General features: G+C 58.3%; 5 protein-coding genes across 5 annotated transcripts in view; 2 read left to right on the top strand and 3 right to left on the bottom strand.

The window, feature by feature from the left end:
* The window catches only part of ACRALDRAFT_2103072 (uncharacterized protein), a gene marked incomplete at both ends in the record, with an annotated part of 1,981 nt that extends 1,025 nt beyond the window's left edge, over nt 1-956 (top strand). The window contains one exon of the mRNA XM_071023123.1: nt 224-956. Coding sequence (XP_070876021.1) covers nt 224-956 — 733 coding nt within the window. The remainder of the gene's footprint in view (nt 1-223) is intronic.
* Nucleotides 957-1,969: 1,013 nt separating this feature from the next.
* Nucleotides 1,970-3,445, bottom strand: ACRALDRAFT_2101378 (uncharacterized protein; the record flags this gene model as incomplete). Its single annotated transcript, XM_071023060.1, has 2 exons — nt 1,970-2,834; nt 2,913-3,445. 2 exons carry the CDS (start codon nt 3,443-3,445, stop codon nt 1,970-1,972), a joined length of 1,398 nt encoding a protein of 465 aa, XP_070876020.1.
* Nucleotides 3,446-5,085: 1,640 nt separating this feature from the next.
* ACRALDRAFT_1049245 (uncharacterized protein) lies at nt 5,086-8,470 on the bottom strand. The gene is made up of 2 exons (XM_071015586.1): nt 7,230-8,470; nt 5,086-7,144 (listed from the first exon to the last, which is right to left on the bottom strand). The coding sequence occupies exons 1-2, from the start codon at nt 8,320-8,322 to the stop codon at nt 5,433-5,435; spliced, it is 2,805 nt and encodes a 934-aa protein (XP_070876019.1). The 5' UTR covers nt 8,323-8,470; the 3' UTR covers nt 5,086-5,432.
* A 358-nt stretch (nt 8,471-8,828) lies between these two features.
* On the top strand, nt 8,829-11,444 carry ACRALDRAFT_1041467 (uncharacterized protein). The gene is made up of 3 exons (XM_071015217.1): nt 8,829-9,377; nt 9,457-10,513; nt 10,586-11,444. The coding sequence occupies exons 1-3, from the start codon at nt 9,173-9,175 to the stop codon at nt 10,713-10,715; spliced, it is 1,392 nt and encodes a 463-aa protein (XP_070876018.1). The 5' UTR covers nt 8,829-9,172; the 3' UTR covers nt 10,716-11,444.
* Nucleotides 10,813-12,597, bottom strand: ACRALDRAFT_2018649 (uncharacterized protein; the record flags this gene model as incomplete). The annotated part of the gene is made up of 14 exons (XM_071019941.1): nt 10,813-10,917; nt 10,967-11,255; nt 11,296-11,363; nt 11,455-11,470; nt 11,512-11,548; nt 11,597-11,631; nt 11,671-11,747; nt 11,786-11,883; nt 11,928-11,962; nt 11,991-12,063; nt 12,098-12,151; nt 12,214-12,290; nt 12,325-12,529; nt 12,561-12,597. The coding sequence occupies 14 exons, from the start codon at nt 12,595-12,597 to the stop codon at nt 10,813-10,815; spliced, it is 1,206 nt and encodes a 401-aa protein (XP_070876017.1).
* Nucleotides 12,598-12,729: the final 132 nt, after the last annotated feature.

The raw sequence follows: 12,729 nt of genomic DNA, 5'->3' as shown, positions 1-12,729 counted from the left end.
GGCGAGAAGGGCAGCAACCGCCGGCGGGAGAACCAAGAAGAGGAGCCAAAAGAAGAACAAGTCGACCTGTATGGCCCGTCATCTTCACGGCGGGTGGGTTCGCAGGCGACGCGCACGGTCAGTTGGCGCGATACCGTCCGGACCTGGCAGGCTTGCCGTCGACAAACGAGGCGCGGCCCGGTCCGCACGGGCTGTTGGCGGACACCAGCAGCAGCAGCAGCAGCATGGCCGGGGTAGGAGCGGAATTAATCGACATGGACAGCGTGCAAGTCCACCCGACGGGGTTCGTGGACCCAAGCGACGCGAATTCGCCCTACAAGATCCTCGCGGCCGAGATGCTGCGCGGGGAAGGCGGCATCCTGCTGTCGCCGCAGGGCCGGAGGTTCGTCAACGAGCTGGAGAGGCGGGACGTCATCAGCGAGGCCATCATGGGCTTGCCGCAGCCCGCGACCGAACAAGGGATCAAGCAGTGGGACGTGACGCTGCTGCTTGACCCCGGCGCCATTGACGCGACGGCCGGGCATCTCGGCTTTTACACATTCAAGGGCCTGGTGGAGAAGAAGAAGGTGAAGGACCTCGACCCTGCCGTCATCGAGACCGTGGACAGGTACGCTGAGTTGGTCGCTTCCGGGCGAGACGACGACGAGTTTGGTCGGCGGACGTTTGGCCATTGGCGGTTGGTGCCGGGGGAGGCGAACCGCGAGGAGGAGGTCTGTGTCGGGAGAGTGACGCCCGTGGTGCATTTCACCATGGGCGGCGTCGCGTTTGATAACAAGGCCCGGGTCTTGCGGAGGGCCTCAGACGGTGGTGCTCTGGTACCGGTTTCCGGGCTCTGGGCAGCGGGGGAGGTCACGGGCGGGCTTCACGGCGATAACAGGCTCGGTGGCTCGTCGCTTCTCGAGTGTGTCGTCTTTGGGCGGGTGGCGGGTCGTGAAGCTGCCGAGGCTGCAAAGTAAACAGCGCGGTGCGTGTGCTAGGTCTTTTCGTTAGACACGATAGTATACGGCGTCTGGGAAAGCCATGCTTCTCAACTCAGACACGCAAGCGGCTGGTATTGATGCACCGTCGAGGGCCAACATGGTAACTTCTCGTCTATTCAGCGGACAACGGCCTTGTAACCTCACTGTCATGCTTTGTCCCAATCCGTGTGGTCGTATCAGACTGCGCACCATGGTCTTCTGGTGGCATGTGTGCCCTTGCTCGTGGACCTCTTGGTCCGCCCGCAGAATTAGAGCCTCCTCGCTGGCGCGGGTTCATCCCCATCCTCTCACACCCCTCGTCGGTCTACCCATTCATCCATCCTCAAACTCATTTGATTCCCAAATCGTCGCTCATGCATGGTAAGTCGAGAAAAGAAAATAAGTAAAATATAGTGAAAAGATGACCAAGAGCTCAGCCGGAACGCCGGGCGTGCACAATGAAGCGAGCGCCTCTCCTTGTATGGAGTCGTCGCCATGGACGCGCCATTTCCCAAATCCCCTCTGTAAATGTGTGGCATATGCCCGGCAAAACCTTGCCTCCCATTGTGCGCCAACATTCAGCCTCCCTCGATGCACACGCACACATGGCCGCCTGGTCCGCCCGAGAGCGGAAAACCAAGCCGCGTTTCCTATCCGACAAAGGAGAAATCGACAAGATGTGTCGTAAATGTACTGGGTATCCAAAGTAACCATCCTAATAGGCGTATCCGAGGACGGTGGGTGAACCGGTGGCTCTCGGTGGCAGTGCCATTATAGTGAGTGGTCATGTACTGTTGTGCCGTTGGTTTGTTGGCAGTTCCCTCAGCACCGATGAAACTAGGTGGCCATGAAGCTTTTATGTGATGACGAGGCGACGAAGACTTGCCGTTGCCTGTCCTGGGGTCGGTTGAACCAAGGGCCCGTGTGTCTGACATGGTGTCCAACACGCACTAATATGTCGTTAAATGATAACAATGGTGATAACATTGCATTGCATCCTCGCGTCCAACTCACGGCCGATCCCGCCGATGGTTAGGATCGGGCGGTGGAAACTGCCGTGACCTCGCGGCGAGGTACTCGGCCGAACCGGTCTGTCGGCCCGGTTGCTCTGCGGGTAATTTTGTGTCGTCGCTGGGTTCCCTACGATGCTGGCTGCGCTCGGGATTTCGGTGCGAGCCGGGAGGGGCAGGAGTGCCGGGCACCAGCTGGGTCACGGCATGGGCGATGGACCGAATGACGTAGTTTCGCAGCTCGACGTCTTCCCGCGCATCTTCTTTCTGTAGCCGAAACCGCTCCTCCTTGGACATGTTGGCCCTGCGGATGTTTCTGATCTCCTGGACGATGTACAGAAGCACCTCCTCTGGGCATCGGCTGCGCTCGAGGGCCGACTCGCTCTTGCGCACGTACCGCCTAGTGACGTCGGTGGCCCCGTCGATGGAGAAGGCGATGCAGTACGACATCTTCTTCCCCCAACCTTCGGCGTACAGCCGTGGATTATCCCACGCCTCCTCGCAGGCGTCCACGTGCACCCACCGTTTCTGGTGATCGGAATACACTTCGGTCCAGACATGGTCCTCCATGTTCCACACCCAGCGAACGCGGCCGCCGACGGCACGGCAGAGCATGCTGAAACAGTTGGCCCACTCACCGACGCGGCCTCGCCGAGTATGCAGCAAGCGCCAGACGTCTCCATAGCGGGGGAACCGTTCAAAGGCGCCGCAGGACGATGCGGAGCACCGGTAAAGCTCGACCCGCAAGGCACCGCAAGCACTCTCATCGGGAGTCGGAGCAGTCATCCCCTGGGCAATGGTGGGCGAAAGACAAACTGGGCACGGGGGGTTGTTGACCCAGGTGAAGAATTGCCGCTTGAACCACCTACACAGGCTTGGTTAGAACACGTCCTTCCCAATGACAGGCGAGAGGGCCATGGCAGCATCGCCCTCGCCGACTTACCTTAAAAGCGCACGAATGACACAGTCTTGGTAGCCCCAGGTGGCCTTCCGACCATCTCCCATGCTCTCTGCTTCGGCCTGCATGACCTGGCTTTCCTCCTCCGCCTCGCTATATATTCTGTCCAGGGGGATGCACTGTAGGGCCTCGTCTAGCAGGCCGGGATTTTCGTACTTGGTCGGAGTGAGTGATAGGCTGATGAGGAGGTTCCTGAACTTTTGCGACTCGCGGTCATGTGGTGCCGGCGGCGTAGGCATCATAGGCAGGTTACGGATGGACGAGTAGGAGGGAGGTGTGGGACGTTGTTTCGAGGCGGAAGGACGCGGCGCCGGGCTGGAGGCCGTGCTAGGGAAACTTGAACTGCTGGCACGCTCGAGGGGTTGCGGAGTGGTCTGGCGCCGAGCGGTTCGCAGGTCGTTCATGCGCTTATCGCGGAGGAGGGACTCGAATTGAATCCTTAGATCGCGAGCCCAGTCCTCGCCGAACTCTTGCGCCGGCGCAGTGCCCTGATCGGATGGGATATGTCGGCCAGCCATGGTGAGCGTGTTTCGGGGAGGGTTCAAGGTGAACGTTGGCTAAAAAGAGGTAGGCGAAAAGGGTCGGATCCCAAGACTTTCAAACCGATGTAGGCATGAAAGTACGCAAGACAGCCGCGCAATTATTGGGCGGGTAGTGGGGTCGCTGGGAGGGGGCTCGATGGTTAAGACGAAGATCGACGGGGAGTCGCCGTTGGAACTGACGCAGGCTACGTTGAGATGATGGCACGCCCGCGAGACACAAACTTTTATGCCGCGACAGACGGCCAGGTAGAGTATTTGGAGCGACGTAACTCCGAGACGAATAGAGCTGGTGAGGCAGCAATATAGATGTTGCGCATTGAGGAGAAGGATTGCTTTCGATAAATCGCCGTGTCGCGCTTCTGGGAATCGTAATGATCGTAATGGTAATCAGTCGTCCTCGCCGTCGTCGTCGTCGCATCCAGGGGGGTTGCGTAAAAGATGCCGTGCGCAGAACGGCTGGTGGTCCTCTTGTTGGGACAGGGAAGAGGAGTGCCGAAGAAGAACAATTGGATGCAAGAGGCCGGACGAAATTGCGAGGATTCGTCTAGTATATCTCCTTGTCGGCAGACGTTAAGGAGACACGAGAATTGACACGGGGAGGAGATATCGGGAGGTCAACTCTGTCGTCGTGTCGTCGTCGTCGTCGTCGTGTCTTCGTCGTAATCGCTGTCGTTGTCGTCGTGGTGGAGTGTTGCGTGTGCGAGCGTGAGGGAATGTGTGTGCGTGTGTGTGTAACTCGCAGAGTCGGGGGGATGGAAGGCCGATTGGCAGGATTCGTCAGGGACGGAGGGAATAAAATGATATTAGTTAACCAAGGATTCCCCTAGTACAAGAGAAAAAAGAGAAGACGGCGAGCGAGAGAGAGAGAGAAAGCGAGAGACACACGAGTCGCAGGCAGGCAGAAGAGCCGTGGGAGGTCGAATGGCATGGGAGCATTGGGAGGGGCGAGTTGCGTGTCCACCACCCACCACCCCAGGTTGCCAAAGTTGCCCCAGTCGCTGCTGCCCCTTCTCGTCGACCCCTTCCGCATGTGCTTGTTTTACGCGTCAGCTGTGTGACGAAGCACCAATGAGAGTCGACCAGCGACCTTTAAGAGTGGGTCGGTTTACTGTGAGTACGTACCATTCTGTACCTACGATTCGTACTAGGTACTCCACAGTTGGATTCTAAAAAGTACGACATACCAACGTACAGTACCGCATACGGGGGCATACGACGACATCCCCGGCCGGACAAAGGTCTCGGCAAAAAACAAGTCTTTCCACGTAATCCATTCCAAGCATCGTATTGATGAGGGCCTGAGTTTAAGAGGCGCTACTTTTCGGTCTTCGCCGTCCACTTTAGCAACTCTTGACCAGCCTGAGACGGAGACTGAGGCTATGGTGTGGCTGGTGCTCCCCTTGTTAGTGGTTCGGTTCTCCAAGTTTTTCTTCTTTCCTGCGACAGTCGGAAAATATCCCGTAATACAGGACTAACCAGGTTAGCGTCTCAGTATAGCCACATGCCCCTGTGGCTGGTGTGGCACACACAGTCTATTGAGTGGATGAATAGTCGGTCCGCTCGTGCCTTGGCTCAACGACAAGTCGGCGTACGTCTTCCATGAACGACGACCATCTCGCGCTTACTGGCTTCAACACCTCACGAATCGTAAGGGCCAATGCTAACTGCCAGTCGTCACCCTGCAATTAACTAAAGACAAAGTTCCTTGCAAGTGTATTCGTATCTCTACTGAGGAACCTCTTCCCTCCATTGTATCCGACCCCTCGCATGTAAAACCCCTTCACTAAGAAGGGAATCACACCAATTCGCTCCACGCACGCATGCATAGCTTCATCCACCTGCACATGAAAATGCCAAGTTTGCAACATGCAACGAATGTACATACGGACGTACTCCCCTAGGACGAAAGAGAGAGACGCGTAACCTCACCGCAACCCTCTACCACCCAACTTCGTCCCCGCCATCATCTCTCATCATTGGTGCCGTACCGCTCCGGCAAGTCCACGTCCCAGATGGGCCTCTCGACGAGAACCGCTTCCACTGGTAGAAGATCGCCGCCGGCATTGGCCTTCGAGTCCTCGCTTGTAGCACCAGGGGTACCAAGAGGCACGACGCCAAGGATGGGCCGGTACTTGTACGTGTACCACCATCTCTTGCGTCCGGAACCGCTCCTGCCGTCCATCCGCGTGTCACGGTTCCGCATGGCCGCGAGCTCTCCGCCGGCGCTCCGACCGCCCTGTGTCCCCTCGACATTACTCTCCTCACCAGACTCGCCATCATCATCATCGTCATCGTCGTCGTCGTCATCCCTGTCTACCATGTCCGTATCGCTACCTTCCGAGGATGGCGGCGCCGCATTCTCAATATCCAGCTGCCATTCTTTCTTATCGCTCGTGAAGCGGTCCACTTGTTGCGGCGCGATGGCGCCAATAGTCATGCGGTTGCCAGCACCGCTCTCGGCGCCGCGCCGCTTGCGCTTTCGCCCGGCCTGAACCACCGCAGAGGAAGATGCCCCTCCCGCGTTCGGCTCGCTTAGGTCCTGCGACAGGTCCAGCATGAACAGGAAGGAAACGCCGTGAACCCAGACGCGAGGGCCCTGCCAAATGACACCCTTGGCGAGGTCTCGGGTATCGCGGATCGTGGTGGGCAAGCGGGCAACGGGATTGCGGCGCGACCACGGAGTGAGGGCGCCCTCGAGCGGGTGGAATGCAAGGATATGCCACGACGTGGTGATGGCAAGGAGGGTGTAGTCCGACGAGTCCCCAGACGGGATGTCATTGGAGAAGGAGAGCACGACCGGAGGCGCGGGAAGCTTGGGCAAAAGGGTGGATGCCGGCGTGTGGTGCCACTTTTCACGTGCCTCATCAGCGCCGTCGTCATCATCGTCGTCGTCGTCGCTGTCAGATGACGACTCCTCGGAGGCTGCGGATGACGCGTCGTCGCGATCCCCTTCCCCTTCGCTCTCGGCGCCGCGTAGGACCCACGTGTCGATGTAGCCCGCCAGGTCGGCGACAGCCAGCATGCGGCTATCGGGGGCGAAGCTGACGTGGACGATGGTCCTGTCGTACGTCCCCAGACCGCCTACGATCAGATTCTTGGGCGTCTTTCGCTTCATGCGCGTGATTGGCTGCGGTCGGGAGAGGGTGCGGGCGCCGGAATCGTCGCGGCCGAGTCGGACGAGGGAAATCTTATTTCCCGCCTGAACGACGACGAGCCAAGCGCCGTCGGGCGAGATTTGCACGAGGCGTGCACCGACGGCGGCGAGCGACGGAGGGACCTGAATGGGTGCGACTTTGATGTCCGACGGCTTGGACGGGTTGTTGTGCTCCAGGTAGAAGGCTTTCACGTCGGTCGATGTCGCCACGGCGAGTACGTCGCCGTCGGGGGAGATGGAGGCCGACGCAATGTTGGACTCGCCCTTGATCAAGATGGTCTTGAGCAGCTTCCGGTTCTTGTCGAGGTCCTCGCTGGTCACGTTCCCGTTGGTATTGTTGTAGAGGCCATCGAACGGCTGGCGCAGCTTCCAGATGTGGACTTCTTGGTTCCACCAGCCCATAATCAGGCGAGCCTTGGCCGCGCTCTGGAGCGGCGGCTGTTGCGGGAGGTTGGGCAGGGTGCGGTGGTTTTCGCGGCCGAGTTCCTTCAGAGGAAGGACAATGGGCGAAGCATCGGGACCTGGTGGGTGGGCCGAGAAAGCAGTTAGCAACTGGGGTCTGGGCTGTAATATAATGGCAACAGAAAGGTAGAGCGAGCGCATTACCTCCTGACACAACAACACTCATCTTGCTGCTCTCAAAAGACGCCATGGTCTTGACGTCGTGATCGTGGTATTTCCTGCTCCACACCTTCCCCCACCTCCCCACAGGACCCGGCATCCTCTTGTGCAGGACAGTCCTCCGATCCATCCCGCCGCTCAGGATGGCAGAGCCGTCGGCGCTGGCTGACAGACTCAGGACGTCCTGGCGATGGCTCTGTATCCTCTGCATCTGGGTGTATGTCTTGCCGTCCCAGATGGTCACGTGGCCCGTCGAGTCACCGGAGACGATGTCGCCGTTCGGGAGACACTTGACAGACCAGACAATGATTTCCTTGGAGCCCCCGGCCAGATCCGAGCCGAGGCTCATCTTGCGCAGCAGGTTTCCGTTGCGCATGTCGTAGGCACGCAGGGTGGAGTCGCTGCAGCCGACGACGACAACGTCACGAGACTGAAAGGCGATGCTGACCATCTGGGTCTTGCGGGCGGGCGACTTGATGAGCAAGCGCTGAAAGCGGAGTTCCGAGTCGGCGATGGTATAGATGGCAAGGGCACCGTCGATGGTGCCAGCCACCAGGCGCGTGACAGCATCGGCAGGGCCCTGCTGGAGCTGTTGCTGTTGGGCGGAGGCAGCCGCACCGGCTTTATTTCCTTTGCCGCCGGCCGCGGCCGAGGCGGGGGGCTGAGCAGCTAGACACCAAATGTCGCCATGTTGACCGCTGGCGGTTCGAAGGGGTCGACCCTTTTCCAGATCCCACTCGGTCACGGCAGAGGTGTAACCAATGCTAAAGAGACGAGAGCGGCCCGGGATGACGGATTTCTCATGGCCGGAATCGGGATTGGCTGTAGGCATCTCCTCGTCGGGCTCTACGACCCAGACAAGGCCATCGATGGAACGATCCTGGCCGCCACGCATGACGGACTCCTGGTGCCAGGCGCCATTGAGCGGGTTCCATATCTCGATGTCTCCATTGGCGCGGCCAACGGCTAGACGGCAAAGGTTCGATTGTAGGTTCGTCCTAGTATGTGGGTGAGAGAAGGCGAGGGCGTTGATGGGAGAGGGAGGGAAGGGCACGAAGCGGCAGCGGTGAATGTCCATGGTGATGGACGCTGCGCGATGGCGAGGATCGGGTTGGTATTGGAACTCGAACGATCAATGGGTGTTGAAATAGAAGTACAATTGATATACCACGACCAATCAACGGTCAGTCTGGGCAAACACCGGAGCAGAGGGTGAGGACAAGCCGGTGGAGGTGGTTGAAGAGGCGGTCCGTGATGGTAGCTCGAGGTTTTTTTTTAGGACGCCCTTTCGAAAAATTGACAAAAAAGACCTGCCCAATTTTTTTTGTCGGCGTTCGGCGATTGAAGAGGCCGGGGGAGGAGATGAATAAGGTATGGTCCGTGCATAGCTGCAACTGCCCCGCCATCCCACCTTCCTCCGCGCATGGGGTGATGATGCGACGCCGGCCAAAGCAAGCACGACCGACCCTTCTCGTCAAATCCACGTCAGCGCACCTCCATCCACTTCCCCTCCCTCTTTCAAGGTGCGTCACGTCTCGGGTGTCTACAAGTCCCTGCATGAGGTAACCCCAAGGTAAGACACATAGTGAATGTACTCCAACCGTCTTTCTCCTCTCGTCACTCGGCAGAAAAAAACCTCGTCACTACTTTCCCCTCCACTGCACCCTCGCCTTCTACCCTACACCACTTACCAGTTCACCGCCTCTGAGAACCATCTGCTTATCCAATACTAATAACAAATCAGCTTCAGCTCAGTTGCTTATCTAACCAGTCTTCGCATTGGCTAACGCTACACCACGAGTCTTCTCGACACGAAAAACGCACAGCCATCAGACGGCCTGCGCGTAAAAGACGTCTGCTTACACGCGCTGGTTTCTACCTACCTCGACTCACCTCTCACAGTGTCACGCAGCCATAGCTGGTTGCCAATGGCCGCCATGGATTTCAATAGCTCCTCGCCCTACCCGGAGGGCGTCATCTCCTTCCTCGACACCGACTTGTACAAGCTGACGATGCAATGCGCCGTCATGAAGTACTTCAAGGATGTCCCTGTTACCTACGCCTTCACCAACCGCACGCCCGAGAAGAAGCTGTCAAGAACCGCATTCCGTTGGCTGGAGGAGCAGATCCAAAGTGAGAAATGGCCTCAATCTCCGTTCCCAGGCCCAATCTCCCGTGCTATCGGCCACTGACTGGTTACCCCTCTGAACAGAGCTCGGCAACATCTCCCTGACGGACGAGGAATACAACTATCTCCGCACCCACTGCCCGTACCTGACCTCCGACTACCTCGACTTTCTCAAGGAATTCCGCCTGCACCCCCGCGAACAAGTCGTCTTCACTTTCACGCCGTCCGGTCCCGACACGGGTAGCGGCTCGGACGAGGGCGACATCCACATCGAGGTCAAGGGGACGTGGTCGCAGACCATCCTCTACGAGATTCCCATGCTCGCCTTGGCCTCGGAGGCCTACTTCCGCTTCATGGACACGGATTGGAACTACGACGGCCAGGAGGAGCGCGCCTTCGAAAAGGGCCTCACCCTGCTCGAGGCCGGCTGCACCCTGTCCGAGTTTGGCACCCGACGCCGCCGCGATTACCACACGCAGGCCCTCGTCTTCCGCGGCCTCACCAAGGCCAGCCAAGAAGCCAAGGCCCGGGGGCTGCCGGGCAAGCTCACGGGGACGAGCAACGTCCACCTGGCCATGCGGTTCGGCATCCCGCCCGTGGGCACGGTGGCGCACGAGTGGTTCATGGGCATCGCCGCCATCACCAACGACTACAAGCACGCGTCGGAAGCGGCGCTCCGCTACTGGGTCGGCGCGTTCGGCGGCCAGCTGGGCATCGCCTTGACCGACACCTTCGGCACGGAGGAGTTCCTCCACGCGTTCAGCCAGCCCGTCAGCCCCATCGACGGCGACGCCGCCAAGTACGAGACAGCCGACGGGAGAACCAAGACGTATGCCGAGCTCTTTGTCGGCGTTCGGCAGGACTCGGGCGACCCGGCCGAGTACGTGCAGAGGTTGCGCCGCTACTACGACGAGCAGGGCATCAAGGAGAAGAAGACCATGGTGTTCTCCGACTCGCTCAACATTGAGCGGTGCCTGGAGTACAAGAAGATTTCGGAAGACGCCGGGTTCGCGCCCACGTTTGGCGTGGGCACGTTTTTGACCAACGACTTTACCCGGTTGAAGGACGGCAGCAAGTCGGTGCCTCTCAATATCGTGATCAAGCTGAATTCGGCGGCCGGTAGGCCCGCCGTCAAGATCAGGTAAGCCTTTTACGACGTAATTCCATCATGGCCATCGCCCCTGGTGTACTGACCCTTGGTTCCTTTGTGTAGCGACAACGTCGGTAAGAACACGGGCGATAAGGAGACGGTCCAGAAGGTCAAGGAGGAACTCGGCTACGTGGAACGAGAGTGGAAGGGTGGCGATGAGACGGCGCGGTGGGGCAAGGACGAATCCAAGTAGTGGTGCCAGAGGTCACTAGTCACATTTATAGAAACATCACAAGAGGCCGCTGCACTTGCACGGCGGCAGGGTAGATGGATAGAGGTCTAGATCTGAGCTAGCCATGGTAAGGACATGTCATGTAGTCGGCAGTCGGTTGTGGTGAGCTCTGCTGGAAAGACGGGACCAAAGGCCCGCGCCGTGTGCAATCTGCGACGGCGAGCTACACGAGGGCCAGTTTGACAGTCTCCGCCATCGACACCTTCTTGGACATGATATATATCAATGAGTCTACCTCGTTTCCATGTGAGCTCGAGCTCCTTCGCAACAGTCTCCTGCTTTGCGACATCCAGAACGTTCATGCCGACACCTTCCACGTATTCGGTGATGAGGTAGGCGGCACCATGGTCCTCGTCGCGCGCGTAGAGCTGTGGTAATGGGATGTCCGTGTTTTCGGCGAGGAAACGGAGACACGCGCCCTCGTTCAGGACACGTTCGACATTGAACAATGGTATGGCCATATAGTCATTGTGCTTTTGCCATTCACTTGGTAGCAGACGCCTGATCCAGGTCTGTCCGACCTGTAGTGGTTCCTTGTGACTCGTGAGTAACCGCAATGCAATGCTCATCACGCTTGGCGTTCAATTCCTCGTTGGTAGGATGTGGCATCTTGGTGGCATGTATAAGTAGATATAATGAATGGTGGTTCGAGGCCGTACAACGTACGTTGTATATTACGTCTCGTCTCGTCTCTCTTCACTTGTCTGTCTTCGTCCCTCGGTCACGCACTGACATGCGCACGAGACAAAAAGGAGACAGTTTCGGTTTCGGTTTGGAGGACGTCTCAGGGCCCCCTGGACGAGGCTAGAGATTTGTGGGTCCCTGAAAGCAGGTCGCTAAACGAGGCTCAGGTTGGCCAATAGACAGTAGCAAAGGCCTATGGGTGGATCTGCTGGCCTACTAGCGCCCGGAATACTCGGTATCCGAGCGGGATTTGAGGTAGAATATGCAGCAAGAGAGGTGGGGGTCCGATGTCAATTCCTGACCGCTTTCCTAAACGGCAGAATGGTGAACATATTCGTACTAAGTACGTACTCGTCCAACTTGCTACTCCATCGTCCACTCCACAACCCGGAAGCCACTCGCCAGGAATTCGGATGAACCAACCTCAACCTGTCAATGCCATTTGCTCATCCAGGAGAAAGATGAAAGAAGGCCGTTAATCGATTCCACCGTACATGACAGCCTTGCGCTCCGTGGCCTGGCGTCTGGGGACCGGGAGCCCCTACACCTCACGCTCGACCCCTTGGCCCCTTGACTCGATCCAAAACAGACCCGGCATCTGTCTGGCCCTGGTTCTTGGCCCCTTCTCCACGCCTTAGAACTGTCGCAGGGGACAACACTGAGAAGCATGGATGATGTACAACGTACAACGTATTCCTGGGAATCACTGACGCCTCAGATGCCACTGCACCAACGATCCGCCTCCTGGTCAGGGGGGGGGTAGATCGCCAGGGACAGGCATCGCTACCATCCTCGAGCCCGCCGTTTATCAGACTACTCTCCTTAGTCCCATCCAATGTGAATGCATGTTGACTCCAGTCCTGGCGAGGTCATCCGGCGATGACACCTTACTGGTCGAACACCGCCGCCATCTCGTTTCGCCTCGGCACGTTCGAGGAAGCAGTTCTTCAAGAGCTCTCGTGTCCGAACCCCCTCTCTCGGATCCTGCCGATCAAGGGGAGATTCTGCCATTGTTCCAGACCCTTTGAGCCAGGCGTCCATCCATCTCGGCCAGCACCTGAGACGAGTATAGATGGGATGACAGACAAGGCCTCCCTGGACGTGGCCTGTCGTTGTTTCAACGCTCATGCCGCGGCATGCTAGTCGTGTTTGATATCATCGTCAGCCAGGGAAAGGGACTGGTCTGTGATGCCAATCGCCCGGCCCGAACTCCCACCGTTCCCACGCCCCCCTTCGTCCCATCTTCTATTTAACGTGCCGCCGCCCATGCTTCGAGATGTGTTTCTCTTTT

This window comes from Sodiomyces alcalophilus (genome assembly GCF_042370955.1).
Source record: "Sodiomyces alcalophilus JCM 7366 unplaced genomic scaffold ACRALscaffold_3, whole genome shotgun sequence".
Classification (NCBI taxonomy): domain Eukaryota; kingdom Fungi; phylum Ascomycota; class Sordariomycetes; order Glomerellales; family Plectosphaerellaceae; genus Sodiomyces; species Sodiomyces alcalophilus.
The sequence above is the reverse complement of the archived record's forward strand: the minus strand, read 5'-3'. Positions and strand labels throughout refer to the sequence as shown.

Coding starts and splice junctions, on each gene's coding strand:
- ACRALDRAFT_1049245 (XM_071015586.1), bottom strand. CDS start 8,322: ATGGACATTCACCGCTGCCGCTTCGTGCCCTTCCCTCCCTCTCCCATC. Junction 7,145..7,229: donor GAGTGTTGTTGTGTCAGGAG/GTAATGCGCTCG, acceptor CCCACCCACCAG/GTCCCGATGCTTCGCCCATT.
- ACRALDRAFT_1041467 (XM_071015217.1), top strand. CDS start 9,173: ATGGCCGCCATGGATTTCAATAGCTCCTCGCCCTACCCGGAGGGCGTC. Junction 9,378..9,456: donor GCTGGAGGAGCAGATCCAAA/GTGAGAAATGGC, acceptor CCCTCTGAACAG/AGCTCGGCAACATCTCCCTG. Junction 10,514..10,585: donor AGGCCCGCCGTCAAGATCAG/GTAAGCCTTTTA, acceptor TCCTTTGTGTAG/CGACAACGTCGGTAAGAACA.